The 27,487-nt window shown below is 39.5% G+C and overlaps 1 protein-coding gene across 1 annotated transcript; it reads right to left on the reverse strand.

The window, feature by feature from the left end:
* Nucleotides 1-26,037, reverse strand: wfdc1.L (WAP four-disulfide core domain 1 L homeolog). The gene is made up of 7 exons (XM_018257960.2): nt 25,570-26,037; nt 12,809-13,004; nt 8,065-8,148; nt 6,591-6,731; nt 5,951-5,992; nt 4,134-4,207; nt 1-1,257 (listed from the first exon to the last, which is right to left on the reverse strand). The coding sequence occupies exons 1-6, from the start codon at nt 25,717-25,719 to the stop codon at nt 4,146-4,148; spliced, it is 675 nt and encodes a 224-aa protein (XP_018113449.1). The 5' UTR covers nt 25,720-26,037; the 3' UTR covers nt 1-1,257; nt 4,134-4,145.
* Between the last annotated feature and the right edge of the window lie 1,450 nt (nt 26,038-27,487).

Here is a 27,487-nt window from a genome sequence, read left to right on the forward strand (position 1 = left end):
ACACAAAAATTCATTTATTCATATATCAAGGTAATATACACACTGTTTGATACCTCATATACATTACCAAAAATGCGACTGAATTGTATTACAAAGCTTTTACAAAAACTGAATAAAAGCTTAGGAAAATAATGGACATTTTTGAAATGATCAAGTTACTCTTCACTATCCTCTCTCAGCAATTTGTCTCTCTGCAGGAGTCAGAGTCAGATTTTGATTGCTAGTTGTATCAAATACATTGGCGTGCTACCGCTGCCTTGATAAGGTATTGGAGTTGTCTTTCAAAATGATCAACTCCGACACAAGGCTGCATGTAGAGAGACATATTGCTGAGAGGAGGTAGTAAAACTTAATTATTTCAGAAACAGCACAAAATTTTGAATTGATTATATATAGAAAGTTTATTTCTAGGCATGAAGCTTATATTAAATTGTTACTTATCCTCTAGTAAACCTTTAAGGGGGTTGATTGCTTCAGCCAGGCACTCGGGATTCAACAAAATCCAAATCCATCTGAAATTCTGGGATTTTGTGGATTATTAGTTTGGCTCACCTGCTGGGACTTTTTATGTAGTCCCATTGCAATCAAATAACACATACTTTATAAAACCAAACAGCTCGCTGAATGATTCAAGGTAAATCCTCCCTCCATGGAAAATCTATACTCTATTATCTGCTTAAGGCATAACACTGGGCAGACTTGCTTTTGAGTGTAACATATATAATAACACATTTCTCCCATAATGCAGTTCTCCAGTGCTTAAAGATGCAGCATTACCTTAAAGAAAAAAAGCCTAATAGCTACGAAGCAAGTACTTCTCAGTAGAATTGTCAAATCCAATGATGCCCGAGAATACAACCAATGGTAGGTTTTTCCTACTGAAGAGGAAGATGCTGGTTCTCCCTAATGTATTTGGAGTAGAAAGTGTCCCTCCATGGGCCAGGACGGCAAGAAATATGCAGAGTTGCATTTTATGGGAACGTATTGGAGTGTAGCATTTGATTATAAATTGTTTCATTGGTGAGATGTGGAAGATACTTATTTGTTGGTGACATAGTTCCATGACAGTTTCTTTGGTTACAAGCAGCATCCATTTGATATTTAGATACATAAGAAATACACCACTAATAATAATGTTTCTGAGAACTCATCATATGGGCTGAAGCGTTGGGGTCTAGGACTAGTAGGGACTTTGTTGCAGTCACATACTTTGCTCTGATGTGCCTTTTGGGGATATATTTTGGGATATAGCTGATTCTATAAAGAAAATGTAAAATAGAAATAAATTAGATCAAATAGCCATCTCTAAATTACATTTAAAACAAAGGAGTAGAACAAAAACATGTTAAAAGCATGAAAACAGTTTAGGGAGGCCCCTTTATCAACATTCTCATTTTGTTGGTTTTACAGGTTTCAGAAAACACAATTAGGGGCCGATTCTCTAACTTCGAGTGAAGGATTCGAAGTAAAAAAAACTTTGAATTTCGAAGTGTTTTTTAGGCTACTTCGACCATCGAATGGGCTACTTCGACCTTCGGCTACGACTTCGAATCGAAGGATTCGAACTAAAAATCGATAGTCGAAGTACTGTCTCTTTAAGAAAAAACTTCGACCCCCTAGTTCGCCATCTAAAAGCTACCGAAGTCAATGTTAGCCTATGGGGAAGGTCCCCATAGGCTTTCCTAAGTTTTTTTGGTCGAAGGATAATCCTTCGATCGTTGGATTAAAATCCTTCGAATCGTTCGATTCGAAGGATTTAAACGTTCGATCGAAGGATTATTCCTTCGATCGTTCGATTGAACTATTTGCGCTAAAATCCTTTAAAAGGATTTTAATTCCCAGTCGAATATCGAAGGGTTAATTAACCCTCAATATTCGACCCTTGGTGAATCGCCCCCCCTCATTTTATTTTAGGCCAAGTAATTTAGTAAAATAGACTGATATAAAAACAGCCTGATATAAATAACGGAAAGGCTATCTCCTAAAAACTTCATTTGAAGCAAATAATTCTAGTTTTTTAAAAAAAAAATATATATATATATATATTAATGTATAAATGATTTTTTAGCAGATTTAAGGTATGGTGTTCCATATTACAAAAAAAGATGCCTTACCCAGAAAACACAAAGTCCCAAGATAAATTCTGTCTACTGCCACAATGCACTGCTTTGTAACCTGCTGAAAGTTTTATCGTAAGTAGTGATGGGCGAATTTGCGCCGTTTCGCTTCGCCGAAAAATTTGCGAATTTCACGCGAAACGGCGAAAAATTCGCGAAACGGCGAAACATCTCGTTTTTGACGCTGGCGCCCGTTTATCCGACGCCGGCGCCCGTTTTTGACGCCGGCGTCCGTTTTTTCGAAAAAAATTTTTTTGCCGCCGGCGAATTTTTTCGGCGAATTTTCGCGGGCGTTTTGTGAATTTATTCGCCTGCTGCGAATCGCGCAAATTCGCTGCAAATTCGCACCTGCCGAATAAATTCGCCCATCACTAATCGTAAGCTCTATGGAGCAGGGCCCTCTTTACCTCTACCTCTTTACCCCTTAGCTTGACATGGCATGGTGGCCAGAACCAGACTTTTGCATACAAAAAGTATTGTCCTTGACTTCTACTGAATGAGAGAAAGGTTGTTGAATTATGGGGCACATAAGAGAGAGTGTTGTTGAATTATGGGGCACATATACTATGGGTCAAATATCGAGGGTTAAGTAATCCTCGATATTCGACCATTGAAGTTAAATCATTCGACTCTGAATATCGAAGTCGAAGGATTTACCGCAATTCGTTTGATCGAAAAATCGTTTGATCGAATGATTCGAAGGATTTTAATCCATCGATCGAACGATTTTCCTTCGATCAGAAATTGCTAGGAAAGCCTATGGGGACCTTCCCCATAGGCTAACATTGGCGCTCGGTAGGTTTTAGGTGGCGAAGTAGGGGGTCAAAGTTTTTTTTAAAGAGACAGTACTTCGACTATCGAATGGTCGAATAGTTGAATGATTTTTAGTTCCAATCGTTCGATTCAAAGTCGGAGTCGAAGGTCGAAGTAGCCAATTCGATGGTCAAAGTAGCCAAAAAAATACTTTGAATACTCCGAATATCGAAGTCGAAGGGTTTACCGCAATTCGTTCGATCGAACAATCGAAGGAAAAATCATTCGATCGAACGATTAAATCCTTCGAATTGAACGATTCAAAGGAATTTAATCCATCGATTGAACGATTTTCCTTCGATCAGAAATTGCTAGGAAAGCCTATGGGGACCTTCCCCATAAGCTAACCTTGGTGCTCGGTAGGTTTTAGGTGGCGAAGTAGGGGGTCAAAGTTTTTTTTAAAGAGACAATACTTCGACTATCGAATGGTCGAATAGTCGAAAGATTTTTAGTTTGAATCATTCGATTCTAAGTCAAAGTCGGAGTCGAAGGTCGAAGTAGCCAATTCAATGGTTAAAGTAGCCAAAAAAATACTTCTAAATTCAAAGTATTTTTTATTCTAATCCTTCACTCGAGCTTAGTAAATGTGCCCCTATGTGTCAAAATAATGATTCCTGAGAAGTTAGTTTGCATTTACTGTAGTTATGTCCAAACACTGAAACATTCTCATTCTGTATACAGGTATGGGATCTGTTATCCAGAATGCTTGGCACCTGGGGCTTTCCGGATAAGGGATCTTTCTGTAATTTGGATCTCCATAAGTTATGCCCACTAAAAAAACATTTAAAAGTTAATGAAATCCAACAGAATTATTTTGCCAGCAATACAGATAAATAATATCTTAAGTTGGATCAATTACAAGGTACAGTGTTCTTATTATAGGGAAAAATGAAATAAATGAAATGGAGTCTATGAGAGATGGTCTTCCTGTAATTTGGAGCTTTCTGGATAACGAGTTCATGGATAACAGATCCCCTATCTGTATATCACAAAAGACTGTCTTTCACACTGCATGCAATCAATAAGGGAAAATTGCTGAAAAACATCTACAGCTTTAGAGGAGACACTTGCTGCTATAATTGACAAATACTACAGTTGCCTTTCTGTACTTGCCTTAAAATGCTTTTCCATGGACAACAATTTTTACGTAAGTCTTATTTACAGGCACAATAGGAAGCTAAAAGGTATATAAATGATACTTACAAGCAATGTCTTTTATCCTAAATGCTTTTGCGGTTGTTTTTCAAATCCAACCACAACATTATTGTAGTTACCATCTGTAATACAAAAAGGGCGCATATCATATTACTTAGTAATGTACTCAATCAACTTCATTATGTGGAAATAACCCAGCGAAACCTTTTTTTTTTTTTACTGTCATGCAGCTATCAATGGGACCTCCAACATCAATGTCAAGAATTGGGTTATGAACGTCAAAGCTCTCTTTCCTTATGTAACAGAAATAACAGGCTTTTCTCATGGCTATGAAAGAGTGAGAAGTTGCACTGAGATATGCTCTGATTCTCACACCCACTTAGTCAGCTTGTAGAACAGAATGCTTGGACAAGGAGAAGTGATCATATTGCAAGCTATTCTGCAGGGATGTTAGCATTTCTTTTTCACACTTTTTTCACGCCTTTCTTTGTGCCAAGATAAAATGTAGTGGTTCACCGTTAAGTTAACTTTTAATATGTTATAGAAAGGCTAAATCGAAGCAACTTTTCAATAGGGATCGTCATACGTTATAGTCTTCATTTTTTCTTATTTTTGAAGTTTTTTATTTTATTTTATTTTTTATTATTTGCCTTCTTTTTCTGACTCTTTCTAACTTCCAAATAGGGGTTATTGACCCCATCTAAAAAAACAAATGCTCTGTAAGGCTGCAAATGTATGCATCTTTCTATTCCGACTCTCTCCTATTCATATGTCAGTTAAATCAATGCATAGTTGCTAGGGTAATTTGGACACTAGTCAGGGGTAGATTGGGCCAGCGGGTTACTGGGATAAAAACAAATTGCTCCCTGGCCCAGGCCTATGCCCCCAATCTGCTGCCCAAGGATGGCAATAAGCGATATGGGACGTGATGTTGATATGATGCAGCACGTGCACACGGTGGGGGGGACATTGGGAGGAGGGTCCTGTGGTTGTAAGGAGTGCCCTTGGCATCAGAACCCCAATGGGCCCCCACTGCTACAGTCCGACTCTGACCTTGGCAACCAGGTTGCTGATATTGCAACCTGGAGAGCTGTTGAATAACTAGCTAAAAAATCTGGAAATAATAAAAATGTCTCAAAATTTCCCTCTCTACATCATACATAAAGTTAATTAAAAGGTGAACAACCCATTTAAGATTTTTTAAATCACATATTTAAATGTCTCCTTTTAACTAGCCAATATTAGCCACACACTAATTATATCCCAAGATAGCAAGGTATTGAAAAAGAACTGACTTGGCAGGTTATTATAAAGGTTAACAAAGCAGTAGATGAAATAGCTAGTGAATTTGGAATAACTCTATATTGACACAATGTTTTATACACACACACAAGCTGTTATTGCCAGATTAAAGGAGTTATTGCCAGATTAAAGGAGAAGGAAAGTCACAATCACTTGGGGATGCCAAAAGTTAAGACAACACCTAGTGATTGTATTCCCTTATCTGATACCAGTGCTCCTGTTAGCAGAAACCTGCCCCAGGCAAGGATTCTTCCAGCGAGCACCACAGAGCGATCCTTTTCTGCTTTCTTCTAAATCTGAGGGCCAACCCATGCGCAGTACATTTTTTCACTTTACTGCACGTGCACCCGAGCAAAGAAAGATGAGGTAGGAAGAAGATCGTTCAGTACAGTTTTCTACTGCATGGTTATCTACTACACCAGCCTGGAGTATCAGGTAAGTGAATACTATCACTGGGGGTGCCTAACTTTTGGCACCACCCAGTAATTGCTGACATTCCTTCCCCTTTATAGAATACCTAGCTTACTGGTAAATCAAGAAGGGTTTATAATTAAATAACTTACCATGGTTTTCTTTGTAATATTTATGTCTCAAATGTCTCCCATCTGGAAAATGATACAAAATGATTTATATTATAGCAAGCTATATTCTTCAGTATATAGATGTAATGTCTCAGCTGCAGGTTCCCAGAGACCTTTCACCCCCAAGACTAACAGCTCACAAATGCAGACAGCCAAAGAAACTGTGTTTATTTCATATCTGGGTGGCCTCTGCGAGATATTGTCTTGATATTGTGTTTTGTTAGTTGAGTAGGGGTGTCATGCAACTATTCTCAGTGGACAGATTTCTGTCACTTCTGTTTTTCCAAATAAAACGTATATCTATAAAACATGGACAGTTTAAAGGACATGTAAACCCCCTCCACAAAAATGTGATGGCGCTGGCAAATGGAGGGGGTATATGCAAATGATGTGGCTTGGGTGGGGAAGATATGGCCAATTTATATACATGGTAGGAAAATGTAGGCTTTATATACCCTTTAAGGTTAAGCATAATCTGTAAACATTATCAAAAAGGGGCTCAGCTTGTGGGTCAAATTTTTTCAGTATCAAATATTATGTAGAATAAAACCAAACATATTTTTTTAAAATAATGAAGGTAACAATACAGTCTTTTTCCTGTGTTATTCCTATTTACACTGACCCGAGTTCCCTCTTTGTTTGATACACTGTCCTCGATTGGGGATTCCTTCTGCTGGGCTGCCCGGGTTGATTATGTGACATTCATATCCTGTTGGGCAATGTAAGGGCTCATCACCATCCTCGGTGGTACTGCATGCTTCAGCTGTAACAAAAACAAGAAGCCATGCATTTCACAGTATCATCTGAGCATGCAGCTGTTACTGTTATTTTATCCTTTGCCATGGTTGATTTGTTTGTCATTCCTGCTGTTGCTCTCATGTTACCACTTAGAACACATAGGGGTATGTTTATCAAAGTGATTTCTTCATTTCTATGGATCGAGGCGGTATTTCACTCTGCGGTCTGTGGAGCTCTCTAACTTCACTCTTTGATTAATCTACCCCATAGACATTTTCTACAATACAAGATAATAATAAAAAAAGTTTCTTAGCACATCTTTTTACATGAATAGACTTTTATCTTAAAGGCCTTACATTTGTTTAAGGGGCAATGGCACACTGAGTCATTTGGGGTGATTTATCTTCCACTTGGATGTCAAACACACCATTCATATTCATATGTGAATCATGAACATAACAAAATCACCACCGTTTATAATATATGCAGTTTTTGGTGGAAAATGCCTTTATAGAAATGGCATAGACGCATTTTGCCAGAATAGAATTCCTTTATAGGACCATCCGTTTGCTTTGGGAGTAGGAAGATTAATACTTGCCATTAGGGATTTTTAGAGGAATGATGCACAAGCTAAAACTTGAACGTATTGGGAAGCAGTGGCGGAACTACCGGGGGAGCAGGGGGTGCGAGCGGGCCAGGGCCCGCACCCCCTCAGGGCCCTCCCGGCAGTCCGTGCTCCACATACAAATGCGGCCAAATGCGGCCGTACGGAGGGGGACGGGGCCCGGCTGCGCATCACGTACCAGGGCCCGCCCCCCTCTAGGTTCGCTACTGTTGGGAAGGTTAATAATAGTCTGGGTCAGTGTCGGACTGGAGCACCGGGATACCAGGAAAAGTCCCGGGGGGCCAAGGTGTCAGTGGGCCCTCATGCTGCTAGACATTTGGCCTATTTCATGGCCATTCCCTATTTTTATTAGATTAAAGTGGCTAAATAGATGGAATAACAGGTTATAGTATTATAGTATGTAAATAAAAGAGACTAGGAGAAGGTTGAGTGAGGAGAGGAAGAATAATAGTACTGAGAGTGGGCCGCTGGTCTTAGATTAATTGGTGTGCCCCTAGTAAAAGGTTTTTGGGTGGGCCCTTGGTGTCCTAGTCCGACACTGGTCTGGGTTAAAAAAATGGGACTTGCCAATGGTCAATATTTTACCCAGTAATTTCTACTTAATTTGTAGCTGATATAGACAAAATTAGAAAACTCCCATCTGAAGCAGTTCCCTTGCATGCATGGATGTTCTAAATCAAACATGGTTATAAATGTACAATTCCCACATTGTTAAAAAATGTACTTTCCTCACCTTGCAATATTTCCTCTGGTCCATCAAGAAGCCAGCCATTGCCACCAAGCCAGCGAGGCTTTGGCTGCACCAACCAATCGAGAACTATAGGGAACAATCAAATTACATTACGTTTTGTAATAATGATTTTGCATTTCAACAGCATTTATGAACCATAAAAAATTTACATTATGTCGGAAAACCAGTTTTTAGTTGGTCTGGGAAAATGTTTCAGGTAAACATATATAAAATATGCCAAAAATGTAGCTGTGGATGAACCTCTATCCGTTCATGTAAAGAATATGGGCAGCTATACGGTTTGTTTCCAAATTCTGCAGCAGTGAAAGTTAAAACAAAGACAATTGGCCATGGCCTAAAGGCCAAACAGATTCACACAAAAAAACCCAAACAAAACAACACCTACTGACTTTCCCTGTGGTTTATTCCTGATAATCTGATCTTGATTGCAGTTATTTACAGCATGTAATGTACAGTACCTAAGGCCAAATTACAATTGGCTCTACCCTAAATCTGTGTTGACTAGACATAAAGTATAGGACCCTGTACAGATAAATGTCTGCTTTGGTGGGCATCTTGAACCACTCCAAGAATACTTCATGGTAATGGCATACACAGCAGTCAGCACCATCTCTGACATAGTTTCCTCTAAATAAATGAGACTAAAAGATAGAGGAAAGAAGACATAAAACAATCTATAAATCATAAAATTCCTACCTACAAACAAGATATATTCTAACTGAAGACAATTACACAACAGCAGTCCAATTAAATGCATCAATGCATGGAAACATGAATATGAAAAAATCAAAAAGGCCTTGTTCTTTTTCGAAAGAAGACTGTACATACAGTTTTGCAGTAACACATTATATACTGTACTTAGTTGCACAGCTGCAATGATGCAGATGCGATGCAACTCTACTCTTCAGGTCTTCTTGTGACTAGTGATGGGAGAATTTGTCTCACGTCAATTCTAAAGCTTGTGTCAATTTTGACGCCAGCGGTAAAGTCAATGGGCATCTGAATAATATTGATGCGCAACGTTTTTGACGTGAGCGATTTTTCCGACATGCATACAAAATTTCTTGACACCGACGATTTTTCGCAGCAGTTTCGGTAATTCATTCGCCAGTGGCGAAACGCGGAAATTCGCCACAAATTCGCACCTGGCGAATTTATTTGCCCATCACTACTTGTGACCAGCTAAAGATCCCAATATACCTCTTGGGCACCACTGCAGTAAAATATACAAACTAGTATCAGTTGTAGGGATGTAGCGAACGTCAGAAAAAATGTTCGCGAACATGTTCGCGAACGTCCGGACAAAAATGCGAACGGTTCGCGAACGTTGCGAACCCCATAGACTTCAATGGGAAGGCGAATTTTAAAAGCTAGAAAAGACATTTCTGGCCAGAAAAATGATTTTAAAGTTGTTTAAAGGGTGCAACGACCTGGACAGTGGCATGCCAGAGGGGGATCAAGGGCAAATATGTTTCTAAAAAATCCATTGTTGACACAGCGCTGCGTTTTGTGCTGTAAAGGGCAGAAATCACACTACGTCACTCAGGTGGTGTTTCTGGAGACGGTATTATTATTGATATTTAGACAGAATGTGAAAAAGCTCACACAGCTAGGTGGCAGTGGTTTGAAGAACAGATGCAGATGAGAGATCAGCAGCAGGACAGACAGCTGCCCACAGCAGCTACATACAGAGCACTGCAGTAGAAGGTAGATTACTAGCCAGCAAAGCTACCTAACCTAAAATGTCCCTCAAATCCCTGCAGAGTTCTGTCCCTACAATACAGAGCAGTATCAAGTAGATTACTAGCCAGCAAACTTACTATCAACTGTCCCTCAAATCACTAACAGCTCTCTCCCTACACTAGCTCTTCCAAGCAAACACAGGCAGAATGAAAAAACACTGCAGGGCTTCAGTTTATATATGGAAGGGGAGTGGTCCAGGGGGTGTGGGGGTGGTCCAGGAGGGAGAGCTTCCTGATTGGCTGCCATGTATCTGCTGGTCTGGGGGAGAAATGGCAAAAAAAAGCGCCAGCTAAGGCGAACCCAAATTGGCGAACGTTGCGTTACGTTCGCGAACATTCGCCGGACGCGAACGGTCGATGTTCGCGCGAACAAGTTCGCCGGCGAACAGTCCGCGACATCCCTAATCAGTTGCAGGGATTTGCCACATTCTATGTAAATCAGAGAGTTCATATTATTATGACAATTATAATCTCTGTTTAGACACAGGGATGTTAGCCAAAATGGCTGACCTACAAATACTGCAATCCATAAACACAAAAGGGCTGTCATAAAACAACTAGGCATTCTTACTTTCAGCATTGTATAGCATTCTTCCAGCTATGCCAGTTTATTTGTTGACATTATGTAAAATGAAACATCTGATTAAAGCCTTGGGCGTACTGGATCTGTTCCTAAAGTCAGGACATGTTATTCAGCCAGAAAGCACACCCAGACCCAATACAATTATATATACTGGATTTGCTTCACTCATATTAATGTGAGTGCCAGAATGAAACAAAAGTGGGGCTCCTAGCTCCTAGATCTAACACTTTGGCACCTAGCTACATGGATCTATTTTCAACACCTACTGCTCACGGAGAATATACAACTAGGTTAAAGGAGAATCAAAGCTATGGAGGCATTTTAATGCCAATAGATTAGCTGCAATCATTTGCTGCAATTTATTCTATAGAATGTTTTACCATACCTGAGTAAACAGCTCTAGAAGCTCTCAGTTTGTTTAGGATAGGAGCTGCCATATTCGCAGCACTACTTGAGGGTTTACTGGTATATTTAGATGGACCTTTCTGATAAGGCTTACTTAGTTTTAACCTTTCCTTCTCCTTTAACCATCCTATTACTCACTATCTAGAATGTTAGGTGCTTGTGGGCAAGCCATGGAGCAGTCAGTCATTTTCAAGGACTTGTTTACAAGTTTCCAACTTCCACTTGGCAAAATGTTCTGCTTTGCTGAGATTTTTGATATTGTGACTTGGTTGATCTATAATAATATGGATAAGAATCAGTATCCTCATCTAGTAAACCACCAGATTTGAATCCTTAACAAAGTGTGACTGCTTGGTTACTAATGCACATCATATGTCACATATTTGATTTTTTTAAATCACATGAATTAGATTTTACTTGAAATTCAAATATTCAATTATTTATTATAAAAATCGAATATCTTAAACTGGGACAAATTTTACTGAGTCGAAAACTCAAATCGAACTTGATAATACACGATTCGAGTTTTTTCTCCAAAAAAAACTTGAATGTCAGGAAGGCTGCAAACATCTCTAAATTGCTCAATGGATCTCTCGCATTGACTTATACAGCAATTCGGCCGGTTTTCGGTGGCAAATTTGAATTCTTAAAGTGCCAGAGTATGATAAATCTCAAAAATCAAATGCGAATTAAAAAAAAAACTCAAATCGAGTTTGGATAATTCCCTAGTCGAATTTGACAGTTTTGACTGCAGCAGCATTTCAGGTTTTTATATTGATGCACTTTATCAATGCTTGTAGTATGATTTGGAATAAACTCAACTGAAGTTAAGGTACTGCTACTGTGGATAATAAGGATTTTATACATGTTACATAGCCTCATGGTGGCAAAGATGACTTTGTGAGCCCCAAAGCTCTTACATATTTGGAATAACTGTTGCAATTCTTATATACTTTGAGTAGCCTAAATGTTATATTATGGTGGTAAAGCCATGCAAGTACCAGAGTGTCTTGATGGAACAGGCTGATATCTACCCCTCTACATTCCATGGGGCAAATTCACTAAAGCACAAAGCGGCTAACGCTATCGCAAATTCGCCAGCGTGATGTCATTTTGTTACTTCGGGTGCTGGCATAAATTCTCTAGCGAAGTGGACCTACTCTATCGCTACTTCGCACCCTTGCACCAGACGAAGTTGCGCTATGGCGAAGGGACGTAACTACGCTAATTCATTAACTTGCGGATTTTACTGAACATTACCTCTTGTGCCAGACTTGCCTTCGCCAACTCAGACCAGGCAAAGTGCAATAGAGTCGATAGGGCTTGCTTCAAAAAAAGTTTACATTTTTTCTAAGTCCCAAAAAACGCTGGCGTACTTTTTTAAGGGTGATAGGCTGAAAAAGATTGTAAATTATACAGTGGGCACATGTATAGGGCAAAATAGGGCAAAATAACAATTTGCTGCTACATATACGTCCATTGTACTTTAACTTGGCGCCGTATGCAAATTAGACATCGCTAGCGTAACTTAGCTTTGCTTGAGGAACTAACGCTAGCGCAACTTCGCTACCTTTCGCTTCCCTGAGCGCAACTTCGGATTTTAGTGAATTAGAGGCGCCCTGGCGAAACTTCACCTGGCGAAGTGCGGTGAAGGCGTCGCTAGCGCATTTTCGCCTCTTTTGAATTTGCCCCATGTATTTTCATCTGTTCTAACATTTGTACCTGCGTCTTATATTGTCATAACTACTTTACAGTGCTTTACAGCTAGACTACAGGTCATCATTATTATCAGTGATAATTCCATCTGTGATTTATAAAATAAATATCAAAAATACATTAATTTAATCATTAAATAAACTCTATAGGATTATTTATTACTAATAAGGATTCTTGTTTTCAGGGTAATGGGTTTCTGGATAAGAGAACCCATACCTGTACAAAAGATATAATGTGGATTGCACAGACAGCAGTTGGCATTATACTGATCTACCCATACCTGGTGGAGGTTGGACAGACTCCAAGCATGAATATATGCATCCATTATAGCAGCAGCGCTTATGCCTCTCACATTCAGAGTCTGATCGGCAGCTGGCCACCTCACAGGCACGTTCTGGAAGGCTCTGGGGAGGAGGAGGGCACCGATCATTTTTCTGGTAGTTTGTGTTATGGGGGTGCAGTGGATACTCATAGTCCTTGAGAAATAAAGAAACAAAAAACAAAAGCAGAACAGTTAGACATTATACACTTCAGACATATCAGCAGCCAACATCACAATCATACTGAACCACTGTTCATATTTTATAATATAGCCCTGAGTAAATAAACGATAGCAGTGCAATTTAATGTACTGAACATTCATTTTAATTCACTGGTTCTTGCACTATACTGGAAAATGAATTATTAAAGCCTTTAGAGCTTAAATAAGCATACTGATAATGAACTGCTGTTAGTCTAGCTCTGTGCTTGTTTGGCAGGAAACTGACACCTTCTTTCTATTTCCGCATCCTCAATTATCACCTTTAACAATCAATGAGTAATGTCAGCAGCTTTCTATTTCATAACAGCGCTAGTCTGCACACATTTATAAGAACTGATTAAAATCCGTGCTGGTTTTCTTTCTTATTAAAGTCTGTTAAAGAGAAACTAAACAGATTTGCTGAATTAATTAGGCTTCTGGGTTTTGGTTTATATAAATTAAGTATTTAACTATTTATCATATCTTTCAACACCATATTTCACAACATTTTCAACTAGAAAATTTGGAAGATCAAGTCCATACACCATTCTGTCCTGGCAGCACACACAGTTATAAATAACCCTCCCTCAATTCATCCTAAACACTTGCTCTATTTCTGATAAATACGACAGGGTTTTCAATGACTGTCTGGCCTCAACGGACAATGGTGTACTCATGCAAATAATCAGCTCATATTTGACAAGATCTACTTTCCACTAATTTTTTAGCAAGACACAAAACATTTATGTTAGCTCCTTAAAGGTGTGAAATAATGCAAGGAGATTAGAAAGCACAGGTATGGGATCCGTTATCCGGAAAGCTCCAAATTATGGAAAGGTCGTCTCCTATAGACTCCATTTTATCCAAATAATCTAAATTTTTTCTCTGTAATAATAAAACAGTACCTTTTACTTGATCCAAACTAAGATAATAAGATAATAATTCTTATTGGAAGCAAAACCAGCCACTTAGGGTTATTTAGGGGCAGATTTACTAAGGTTTAAATGGTAAATTCAAATTTGAATTTCCGAATTGGTTCTTTGGTCAAAACTCACAATTTCGAGTTTAAAACTACCAACTTGAATTCGAAATTCGAATTCAAATCCGAGATTTATCATCCAATTACCCTGGAAGTAACTCAAAATCAATAGGTTGCCACCTAAAACCTGCGAATTTATGTAGAAGTCAACGGAAGAGGTCTGCTGACCTATTTGAAGAAGTTAATAGCCTTCCTGACATTTGATTTTTTTTCTGAGAAAAATTCGAATTTGATTCAAATTTAATTCAGGTTTTTCGGGTAGGTAACATTAGTTCGAATTTTAGACTTTCGAGTTTTTTTCTTAAATAAGCCACCATTAGAGATTAGACCTTTGATAAATCAGCCCCTTAATGTTTAAATGATTTTCTAGTAGACTTAAGGTAGGAATATCCAAATTATGAAAAGACCCCTTATCCGGAAAACCCCAGGTCCAGGACATTTTGGAAAATAGGTCTCATACTTGTACTTGAAATGTATTTTCATTTAATTCTAGTTATTCTAGTCTAGTCTTATTCTAATTCTAATTCTGTTCTAACAGTAGCATAATTGGAAAAAAAGGAAAACACATAAGACCATGTGGACTCATGGCACTTAAAGGATTTACAGGTGTTTACGCTAGTTTTTTCATATTTAGGGTGATTTGCCTTTATATATAAAAATTGTGTAAGATAAATGCAGCAAATTACAACATTTTTAGGAAATGACTGTAGGAAAGCTTAAAAGTTTAGTAATTTCTTGTAAAAGATATATTGGCCGATGTTGTATTCATCAGAATGTGTACTTTCCAAAAATATATGGTTTTCTGGGGGTCTTTGTACAGTTAGGGGGTCTTAGGACACATAATACACAGTTAGGGGGCTCTGTTTGCAAAAGCTGAGTTGGCAGGCAAAAAACTCATGTGCACTTTCTTTTTTTATTTGGGGTCTATGCATATTTGGCATTAAAGTGTTCAGTAGATCTCTGGGGTGGGGTTCATAGTTAAGGTGATTTGCCTTTGTGTATAAAGATTGTGTAAGACAAATGTGACAAATTGCCACATTTTGAGGTGATTTTTAGAAATTTTATAAAAATTGACAACTTTAGGAAAACTTTGCAGTTTGGTACTCTGGAATAGAAAGACCCATTTTAAATTCTTCAGAATATGTGCTTTCCAATACACTAAATACTAAAAGTATAGATCCCAAAAACTGTCTGGCAATAAAAGTTCGCAAGTGACCAAATCAGCTGGCAATGAAAGGGTTAAACCATTTTCATATACTAAATAGATTAACAGGATTTGGAATAATTTCTTAAAGTGACAGGTCGCCTTTAAAAGTGTCCTGCTATCTGGCTTACCCTCCTTTACATCCCATGGCTGTCCCTCACAGCCCTCCACTTGCCTTGCCTCCACTTGGATGTATGACTTCTGCTCTACAGAACAAACCTCTGGTTGCCACCTGTTCGGTTTTGACCCAGACAGCCGGGTATTTTGAAGTGCTGCCCGGGTCAAAACTTCCTGCCCGGTTTTCCAAATAAGGAAAACCGGGCAGGTTTCCCTTGACTGACACGACGAGCCATAGCCCCGCCCCTGACATCACAGACACTCCCACCTATGTCATGGCCCACCCCTTGATGTCTCAGCCCCACCCCCCTGCCCGGTCTCCACCATTCCAAAAGGTAGCAACCCTACCTCTAACACAATACTGTTCAATAAATAATTTTTATTTGCAAGCATGGATGAAACTAATAACTTACTGGTTCTCCAACTATAAATAAACAATAATAATAAAAATAATGTACTTGCTTATTTACAAGACCTGTGTGGGTTGCCTGATTTTTTTTTACATGTTTTTCATTGCCTATTGTTAAACTCCTGAATATTGAAAAGTACTTTAGTAGTTATATGTTATATTTGTTATAGTTCTACTGTATGTTTGAATCTTTCCATCATTTGGATCTCTCTTTTCAAGATAATTTAAACATTAAATAAACCCTATAGGCTTTTTTTTGCCTCCAATAAGAAATACTTATATCTTAGTCGGGATAAAGTACAAGGTACTGTTTTATTATTACAAAGAAACAGGAAATCATTTTTAAAAATCAATTTTTGATTAAAACTGAGTCTATAGAGATGAAGATGGCCTGTTAATTATATATCTATCCTCCAATTTTATTGTGATGGGGTGGTTAGTATTATTACATACATGCACAGCTAATCTATATGATATATGAGCTGCTGTAATCTGCAAATTTACTGGACTCTTTGTTCTCTACAAATTGAATATACTGTAATAAAATCGTATTTATGTTTTTAACAGCAATTTAAAGGTTTACAAGATAATGGCAACACCCCAGACTAAATAGCACACGTGTCTTTTTACATTGGGGAGGCATAAAAAAAGCACCCCCCCCTTTCTAATAACACAAAACACATGTTCTTAGTCAAAATTTACATCAGATCATTTCTGTTCTCTGGACTACACAGACAAAACTGTCCATCTGGAAATTCTATACTGGTGGAACTGCAGTTCCCCATACCAAATATTTCTGACTGCCAGAAATGGGTTGTATAAAAGTTTCAACCATTGCTCACATATACCACAAGCATTAAGAACACTTACGTTCAAAAAAGGATATCTTTATTCTAATATTATTTTATATCTTTATATCTAATAGTATTATTCACTGTATTCCAGGGTTGTACACCAAGTTATCCAAATAAAATGAGTCTCAGGTCGGTCGAATGTCGGTCAAAATATAAAGAGATAATAATAAGTCAGAGGCAAAACTTAAAATCATAGGGTTGCCCAGCAAAACCATTTATAGTCCCTCCTCATCGAGATACCCAATAACCTGCCCATTATCACTTGTCATTAACACTAAGCAATAATTGCTTTAAGGAAGGATTAAAGAAGGATCAGCAGTTAATTATTCTGTATATTCTATTCCTAGACAGCTAATTGTAAATTGTGGTTGGCACAACCATCTTCATTCTTCAGACATGTGGGACACTGAACCTTCAGATGAATTAGCCACATAATACACATACAATTGGGATTTTACCAGTTTAAATATTGTTTCTATTTATCTCTATTGCCTCCGGGTGCTTGTATAGGTACCATATGATGTCATATAGGTAATTTAAAAATGGGAAGCAGAAATCAATATGCGTGTAGTAAGAAGCTACTAACCACTTTTTGTTGGTAGAAAAGTTCTGAAAGGATCACCTAGGCACTGATAATATATTACAGGGTGAGCAGACCCTAATGTCAGAAAAAAAATCTTGCTGTCTTTTGTCATGTGCAGCTGCTCAGTAGGGTTTCCATCTGTGTAATATTAGTACTGCTTGTGTATGTTGTACCAACTCTTTTGTGTGCTCTTAACTTTAAAGTGGCACATTACCATAATAAACATTTGTATACTGCAAAGAAAGTCTTACACAATTTGGCCTCAGCCATTGTTTTACTTTTGTGTTTTTAATCTCATCTGTAGAAACCAAACTAGACTAAATACTGGCAACGCTGGAGACCACTTCATTCCACAGGCTCAGAAATATACACATTTGGAGGTGAGTTAAAGAATACCAGCTGCTCCAGATCTTCAGAACTTGCAAAGCTCCACTGTCAGTAAACACTTACAGGGAAGGAAGGTCCCCTCATTATCACATCTTTAATACTAACAAAGACGGTTTTCGTTTTTTCTGTAAACCTTGTGAAGTACTGAAGTATTAATTAAAGCATTACTAACAAGAATTATAGTCCTGTTATCAAGCCATTGAATCTTCTTGATGCTCCTGAAATATCAGTACCGTGTCCTCATTCGATCTCATAAACTTTTATGCAGCTGTGGAGTGAAATGTTATAAACTCAAAATAGCCCCTGATGCAATGGAGTTACTGGGTTTCATCAACTCAGCTGCTGAATGACTTTTTGTAACAAACACAGGAGATAGACTCGGGCACAAGGCTAACATATTTCATCCTAAGTCACCATCTCTAGAACAGACATTTTGCAAGCAAGACCAGCTCAGCAATAGAATGTGAAAAAGGACTTCTGTGCAGAACATCACAGGACTCACAATAATTATGCAAACCTTTGCAGCCATTGGTCAGTAGCAATAATAAGCCAACAATTTAGTAAACTATTCCAAACCTGATTAAAAGGGATCTAATTAGCAAAACACAAGAGTTATTCTGATTCACACATAAGACCATAACACTGACAAAGTGAATCTACATGTATAACTCTTATTCCATTATCATCATCATCATCATCATTTATTTATATAGCGCTGTCAAGATACGCAGCGCTTTATCTCTGCCATTGTTGGAATGGGGGCTAGCTAAAATGAATCCCTCCTATGTTTTTGTATCAAGCCTTGAGTATAGAGCATTTTAAAATATGCCTATGTAGCTTTCCCACCTTTTAATTAGAGTTTGAATTTTGGATACTACAATGGACCATAACTCACTAAGCTGTTGTAAATAATATCCTCAGTCCTGAACAAGAGAATTGGGAAACAGGTAATTACATGATTGGACCTTAACCCATGGCTACATTACATGATAAATCCCATTTCACCGTCCACAATTCTAAGTGAGGTTTAAATTTTTCCTTGACAGACAATTTATTTTTTCTTCCGTTACATATTTGCTTTTGAGTCATTTTGCATTACTGAAAATGCACCTATAATAAACTAATTTTGGCTTGAAAAGAGAGAGCTTCAAAGCCCTATTAAATTTTATATGTCTGACACACACATGTGCAGTGTTTAATCTCTGTTCATTGTTGCTGTCTGCTTCCATGGGTACAGATCCATAGGGCAGGCTGAGAACAATTAACACAATGACATGAAAACTTTACAACGTGTCAAAACAAGGCAAGTTACGGTTAACTTCCCCTTTAAGGCGCAACCAGCCCTTGCTGGTTTCAAAGCAATTTTTGAGCTATGCTGCTCAAAGAAGAAGAGCAAACTTTGTGCATGTTACCTGACATTGCCCCAAAAATGCTTTTGTGGCATAGCAACAAACACACTTTCTTCAGAGTCAAACAGAGAGCAATTAGGGCACAGGATTAATTAAATATGAAAATATGGACATATTTAGGCAATTCAAATTCATATTTGGTTGTGAATCCTTTACATCAAATAAACATGCTGATTAGTACTTCTGGTCCTGACAATACAAAATATATATTTTTTAAAGATGCCACATGCCAATTACCTCACTTACTCAATGAGAAATTGCCTGAAGATGCCCACCGTTTCGTGGTATTAAGCTTATGCTGCCCCTTGAAAATTTTCTGGCTAAAAAATACTTTTACGCCACTACATAAAATTTTGCGAAAATTCTTGTGTAAATTTTGTCTTTCGCACAGTTCGCTGTTTAGTAAACCCAGCATTAATGTGTACGTATCGTTATTTTCATGCGATCACATATTCTTACGCAACTTAATTTTTAACGCAAGTTAGTAAACTGCCGATAACATGTTTGGCGAATATTCTGTCTATAATTTATGCATATATTTTTACCACGCTTTAGTAAACGGACACCTATGTAAGAAAATATAAGAAAAAATGAATCCCTCACTCCTGCATGTAAAGGCTAGTGCCTGGAGATACCCAAATATGTTTCCCATGCCTACTAATGCCTTTTTGACAAATATCACTGTAAATGTTTAGATTAATAGTCAGACACAACTTAAACAAACTGCTCTATCAATCTCATTTGTGAAAGAAACAGCAGTAAATGCCCTGTGGCAAAAAGAGATACACTTTCCTGCTGAGTACATTGATTTTGTTTTGGCTCCTATGACTTATCAGACCTATATGCTCTCCTTTACATATTTTATCTAACAGGGTTATGTAATAAAAGGTATAAGTGTGTGATCCATTATGTGGAAACCTGTTATCCAGAAAGCTCAGAATCTAGGAAAGGCTGTCTCCCATAGGGGCAAATTTACTAAGCGACAAAAATTCACCAGCGACGGCTTCGCAGGCAGCGCAACACTTTGCCAGGTGAAAATTCGCTCAGACAACGCTAATTCACTAACATGCGGAGTTGCGTCCAGGGCGGTGAATGCTGGCGAAGTTTCGCTAGCGTTAATTCGGCAAGCAGAGCGAAGTTGCACTAGCATTGCCTAATTTGCATACGGTGGGAAGTTAAAGTTAAATGGACGTATATGTTGCAGCAAATACATTACACTACACAAGCCCAGGGAACCTTAATAAAATAAAATAGAGTTGTTATATTGCCCTACACATGAGCCCAGTGTATAGTTTATGTGCCATATGTTAGAAAATGTAGGGGGGAAGCCGGTTACCCCAAAACATTTTTACGCTCTTTTGCAGTCTATCACCCTGAAAAAAGGAAAAGATGCCAGCGTTTTTTGGGACTTAGAAAAATTTTCAACTACATTTTGAGGGAATCCTATCTACTCTATTGCACTTCGCCTGATCGGAGGTGGCAAATAGGGATGTAGCGAACTGTTCTGCTGCGAACTAGTTCGCGCGAACTTCGACCGTTCGCGTCTGCCGAATGTGCATTTTGAGTTCGCGTTCGATTCGAATACAAGTCGTTCGACCATTCGACCATTCGAATTCCTTCGACCGCTAAAATCGAACGATTTCCATTCGTTCGAACGATTGTAAGCATTCGATTCAATGAAAAGCATTCGATCGAATGGCTTCGATCGTTCGATTCGAATGAAAATCCTTCGATCGAAAGATTAAAATCCTTCGATCGTTCGAACCGAACGATTTTAGCGGGTGTTCGAAGTTCGCGAACTGTCCGCGAACGTTCGCATTTTTTGCCGGTGTTCGCGAACGGCGTTCGCGAACACCAAATCGGCAGTTCGCTACATCCCTAGTGGCGAAGGCAAGTCTGGCGCAAGAGATAACATTCAGTAAAATCTGCATCTTAGTGAATTTGCACAGTTACATCCCTTCGCCAGAACGCAACTACGCCTGCTGATTGAGTGCGAATGAGTCAGTCTCTTGCTAGCGAAGTTATGCCTGCGCCCGTAATAAATTGCCGATTTCCTTTTTCTCTGTAATAATAAAACAGTACCTTGTACTAAGAACTAATAAATTCTGATTGGAAGCAAAAAACCAGCCTATTGGGTTTATTTAATGTTTACAAGATTTTCAAGTAGACAAGGTATGAAATTATCCAGATCACAGGAAGATTTGTTATCCAGAAAACCCCAGCTCCCAAGCATTCTGGATAACAGGTCCCATATCTGTACAAAGTAATATGCCACAGGTCTGGGTACCTATAGCAACCAATCAGCAGATAGCATTTATAAGTCACCTGTTTAAAAGCAAAGAACTTATTGGGTGCTATGGGTTACTGCAAACGTTGTGCCTTTTATAACATTTATTACATACATAGGTATGTGTTGTACATTGCTGCATTATTGTTGCAAAGATCTGTACAGCAAAGAAAATGTTTAAACTCAAGTGCGTTGCTCAGCTTTTAGAGACATGTTTATTAAAAGAACAATCGAAAGTCCCCTTGGGCTTATTATGAACAACTATAAAAAGTGCAAAAGAATTTAAAACGGAATCTTTCATTTACTTACTGAGTGCAAGAAACTCAGGGGATTCTACATTTATATTCATATTTAATCCAGTCTTTGCCAATGGAAAGCATTTTATGTGCACATCTGAGTGTAATTTTCTTTTCGCTTACATGGTCACAGCTGCATCTTCTGCATTCCAGCTATGAAAATGAGTACCGATCACGCATATTGTGTTATCTCGCCTGCCCAAGCCTGTAAGGATTTAACTGTTGCCTTCTGATTATTCTTGGCAATCATCCATGCTAGGGGTCTAATAGCTTGCTGTTGCGCCAAAGGCAAACATATAAATACACCACTGCCTTCTATTTACTCCCTCATGAGAAAGGTGGAAGAGTTCAGTTGGGTGAAGCAGTGCATGGGGACAATCAGTCATGGGAGGGGAGTTACTACTGACAAGTTGTCTGATGATGGAAGAGAAAGCCTCACCAGGGCCCCTTCCCAGCCTGCATTCCATGGAACTCTGGCCCTAAAATTCAATCTTCTGTATACTGAACTTATAAACTGGGGCAAGGCTAGTAGCCTCAGGGGATTCCTTGACAAAAAAATGGTTTCCATACATATGCTATGGAATCTAAGGCGCTCAATCGCTCATGCCTCTATAAACATCCCTATTTATTTTTAAAAGGGCAGAACAAATGCACACTTTAATGCCAGTGTCTTGTCTCCTAAAGTTTTAATGTGTCCTTTAACCAGCATTACCTTTCCTGTGCCCCATATAAATCGGTTTCAGTTACCACGAAGGCTTTTCTATAAACAGATAAGCTTATTTATTAACACCACGCAAATGTGCATCTGGGCAGTAACCAATGGCAACTAGGCACCAAATGCATACTTTCGAGATTGCCAAATACTGGACATTCATATAGGATTTGGCCTAATCTGAATTCTTTTTTAAATAACTGTGCTGTATTTTAACACAGCAAATAGTCCAAATTGTTATGTACTATGGATTTGGTTCAACCAGGCATTTCAGGACAATCTGGATCCTCCTGAAAAAGGCATGGATTCATCCGAATCCCAAACTGATTCATGGATTCTGCGCATCCCTAATAGCAACCAATCAAATTGCTGCATTCTTTGTTCTGTCTGCTTTTTGGTTGAACAAAGCTAATCACTGAATTGGCAGCTATGAGTTACTGCCGAGTTGCAAATTTGCCTTGCATTGTAAGTAAATCTGAGTAAGTGATAAACATGACTGAGATCATGGGTCACTATAAGCTTCTGATTTGGCCCTAGACCTGGCCCTAGACCAGCTTATTCACCCATGTATTTGGCCTTTCAATATATGATGTGTCTCATTCCTAACAGGCCTGCAGGGCACACAGTTTTGTCCAATTACTGGTTTGGGGTCTAAACAATTATATTTTCCTCATATGAAGTAAAAAGCATTCATTTTTTGAGAATATATATAGAGGCACAAAACATTATATCTGTGTGTAAAGAAATTTGCCTGAACCACGTTCTCCCTGGCTCTTGGCTAGGACACCATAAAAAACAGCTGGAACACAAGAACTGCCGGGAGAACTGCTTCTGGCAGCCTTCTGAGAAGTAGCACATGGTGTAGTGTATATCAGTCATGTCAGACCTGCTGCCTTCCAGATGTTCTTAACTACAGCTAAAGTACTCTTTAACTACAGCTGTAATTATCCGTAGATACAACTGTCTGGGGATCATGGGAATTGTAGTACAATGACATCTGGAAGGCTGCAGGTTCACTCCAGTACCACCCACTGTGGATAGCGGAAGAGCTTTAAAGGAGAACTAAAGATTAACTGAAGAAGTAGGCTACAAATGTTAGACATTATGGGTTGAGCTTTTGTACCAGCCAAAGGCAACCACAACACTTTAGCAGTAAAGATCTGTGTCTCCAAAGATGCCCCTGTAGCTCCCCATCTTCTTTTCTGTTGATTCACTGCACATGCTTTGTTCTGTCACTTAATGAGCTTAGGGGCCAACTCACAATATACAGTACAAATAGAGTATAAATGGCACAGTATAAGACATGTAATAAGATAATTACTACATGGAAGCACAGAAACCAGTTCAATTAGCATCAGAATTGAACAATCAGCCCTGTAGCATCAGCTTATATTACAGACAAACCTCATTTGCTTGATTATTTGCAACAACCCCTAAACTTAGCTTCTCAACAGCTGCTCAGAGCCCACTGAGCATGTGAGTGTCGCAGACACTTTCCAAGATGGTGACCCCCTGTGAGAAGTTTGAAGTCCTGGATCATTGCTGCTATTGACAAGCTGAAACTTTAGGCTGTGCAATAAGTGTAGTATATAAAATACGGCGTTTTTAGCTATATTCATTTTTAGGGTTTAGTTCTACTTTAAGGGGCTCAGCTTTGAACCCTTCATGGATCCCTAAATGTATCCAACAGAATCAAGGGAAAAACAAGTTATTGACTGATGGAAAGGAGACTGTGTAGATCCAGAGAGGAATGAACCTTCCTTATGTTTCTGGGAAGTGAGTCCATGTGACAAACTATTGGGGGTGGAGCCAGCATGACATGATTTGTGATGTCATAAACATCCACTTAAATTAAAAATGAGGGCTCCCAGATTGGGTGACACAAAAGGACACACTGGGGCTTATTTATAAACATTGGGCAAATATGCACCTGGGCAGTAACCCATAGCAACCAATCAGTGATTACCTTTTTTAGCCATTTGCAGGTTGAACACTGAAAGCAAGCATCTGATAGGTTGCTGAGGTTTACTGCCCAGTGTTTCTAAATAACCCCCACTGTCTCAGCTCACATTTCCCACATCAGAAGTGTAGCAATGCAACAGCATAGAACAATAAAAACTTCAGATGCACTGCAGCTACCCCACTGATGCAGAGTTAGAAAAGGAGAAAATCCCCAGAAAAGCTAGGATGAATGGATTCCTTAAAAATCAGTTACGTTTCCCCCTATTACAGCTGATACAAAGAAGATAGAAGTGCCCTCAACTTTCCCACAATATCTGCCTGGATTATACCAAGTGTTTCAACTGCTGGTGGAGCTGCCTCCCATAATTGTTGCCATTCACTTTCCACTGTGGAGCCTTCTAGACTGACTCAGTGTTCACTGTTGGACCTCTACCCAGAGTTTTGGTTTCCAAAATGAATGAATAAATGAATATGGACATTTTTTAGTCACTGTAAAATAAGGTAGACATTAGAGCAGGAGTGCCCATACTTTACTAATGCAGGGTCTACTTTTAGTGATGTTGTCCCATTAAGATCTACATCCATAAAAGCATCGTTAGCATTCTGTTCCATGGAACATATTACTTAAATATTATATTGATTATATTGTAGAGAATGTATATTGCTATATTTAAAAAAAAAAAAACTATTTCTTATGTAACCATAACTGAATAAATATCTGAATGAAAAGCATGAAACAGGAGGTTGATTTAAGGTGGCCATACACGGGCCGATAAAAGCTGCCGACAGACCGTGTCGGCAGCTTATTGGCCCGTGTATGGGGGCCCCCGACGGGCTTCCCCGATCGAGATCTGGCCGAAAGTCGGCCAGATCTCGATCGGATGGGATTAAAAATCCCGTCGGATCGCGGCCGCATCTGTTCGTTGATGCGGTCCCGCGATCCGACCGCCCGTTTGGTGAACGCTAGGATCCGATCGTTGGGCCCTAGGGCCCACGATCGGATCAGCCCGATATTGCCCACCTCAAGGTGGGCATATCGGAGGGAGATCCGTTCGTTTGGCGACATCGCCAAACGAGCGGATCTATCCGTGTATGGCCACCTTTAGTCAAGCTATTTGTTGACAGTGTCTTGAGATCTACTGATCACCAGCTAAAGGTCTACTGGTAGTTCCAGATCTACCTTTTGGGCAGCTTTGCATTAGAGTAAACACATGGACCAGGATGACTGCTTTCCCCCCACCCCCGGCCCCAGTGGTACTCACCTCATACTTGTCGCTCAGTTTCAGATGCAGTGCTCGCTTGCTGAGGCTCCTGCCTGTACAGTAGTGCGACAGTAGCAGTAACTCACAGACGGCAGCTAGCAGCACTTTCCTCCCCAGCTCAGCAGCCCGTGCCTGGCTCCAGTCAGCCATTCCGACCCGGGATCACCCAAACGCTGTTGGTTGCTGCAGGGCTTTAGTTCAGTGATTCTTTTCAGTATATATACCTCTGGGTGCTAATGTACCTCTGTTGTGGAGGGCAGTGGGATCAGAGACTGTGTATGCTGCTTATTATGAAGTTCAGTGCCCTGTCCATGCCCAAGTGATCTCACTAGTACTGATTCTCTTGTCAGACGAACCCAAGTTGCAAGTTAAGTGTAGAGCAGCTGCAGCACATCTGGCTTCTGGACTCAGCAGTGCTCCATTCAAACCCACAGCATGGCAAGGATCAAATGACTGTGGGAAGGGCTGGGGCAGGCTCAACACCCCTCCCTTAAATCTCAGCCAGGAGCATTGTATAGAAGGGCTGCTGTTGTTCCAGTCATCCTTTTAAAAGTTATAGCCCAATACTGTAGTAGTTAATTTAATAAGGCTCAGCATAAGGAAAATATGCCAGTATAAACATATTATTATTATATACTATTATTATAAAGCACCAACATGTTTTGGAGTGGTGTCCTGTTCAATAGGCTGGATTCAATAACACAAGACTTGAGGCCAGAGAGCTTTGTTTGCATTTAAAAATAATAAATAAGTCCTGAAGAATTCACAGCAGAAGTTCACGTAAAAAATCAGCCTTGTGTTCTAGTTGGCAGAAATCCTCGTGTAGTATGTTTCTCAGAACCTGTTTATTTCCTTAAGTATCCTTTCCCTCAGACCACACATGGCTGCCAGAATACGGCTCACACTGGACTCAGTTGCACAGGAGATGAATGTTGGTTCTTATGCACATGGCACAGAACCCCGAAGATCATAATGTCTGTGCCAGGCTGCCAGCATTTATTTCTCTTCACCCACATGGAGGTTAATTGTTTATTACAGACAATGGCACAGTCAGAGCGAAGTCAGTCCAGGGGCGATCCTGCCTATTTTGCCACTCGAGGCAGCCGTCGTTCTGCCTCCACCCCCTTCCCATGACACTCACCTTTTCAGCACTGGAGGGGGTTTGGGGATCCATGTCGCTAGTGCAGAGAGCGCAATTGTGCTCTCTGCACCAAAAGATTTCCGGGTTAAAAAATGGAAATTCGGCTCTTTAAGTTACCAGGAGTGGCATTTTTGCTGCCCCTGGCAACCTGGCTTTGCCGTCTGAGGCAAGTTTCTCAACTCTCCTAATTGGCGGAACGCCCCTGAGTCAGTCCTCACAAGTTTTAACCCACATGGCAGAACTAATGTCTGTTTTAAGCAGAGCCCTTCTTATTCAAGGGCATAGAACACCTTTGGAGCGGGGGTGGAACTACTGGGGGAGCAGGGGGTGCGCACCCCCTCAGGGCCCCCCGGCAGTCCGCATGCTGCATATTCCCGCCCAGTTCCAGGTGTACGGAGAGGGGCAGGGGGCCTGGCTGCGCGTCCTGCGCCAGGGCCCGCCCCCCTCTAGTTCCGTTTCTGCTTTGGAGATGGGTAATTTGATCAACCTAGTTTTCTCTTAAAAAAACTTCACCACTCACATGTATCAGTGGGCCATGGGCACACATTCTTTTTACAATAAGGGAAACTATACCCCTGAACAATGTAAGTCTCTAATAAAATGTATTGCGTTTAACAGCTCTAATGTGAAACCCTATTTCATCTGAATAAACCATTTTCATAAAACGGTACTTTTTTAGTAGTATGTACCGTTAAATAGAAAACTGCCATTTTAAATAATCAGTAACAACAACAAATTTAAGTGTTTTAAAGTAATTAAAATATAGTTTAAACGAAG

Source organism: Xenopus laevis, chromosome 4L, assembly GCF_017654675.1.
Source record: "Xenopus laevis strain J_2021 chromosome 4L, Xenopus_laevis_v10.1, whole genome shotgun sequence".
Taxonomy (NCBI): domain Eukaryota; kingdom Metazoa; phylum Chordata; class Amphibia; order Anura; family Pipidae; genus Xenopus; species Xenopus laevis.

Excerpts from the sequence above, each read along its gene's own strand:
- wfdc1.L (XM_018257960.2), bottom strand. The coding sequence starts at position 25,719 with ATGGCTGACTGGAGCCAGGCACGGGCTGCTGAGCTGGGGAGGAAAGTG. Across the intron at positions 5,993-6,590 it reads CAAACAAAGAGGGAACTCGG|ATGGGAGACATTTGAGACAT; the intron begins GTCAGTGTAAAT and ends ATCATTTTCCAG. Across the intron at positions 4,208-5,950 it reads ATATTACAAAGAAAACCATG|ATGGTAACTACAATAATGTT; the intron begins GTAAGTTATTTA and ends TTTGTATTACAG.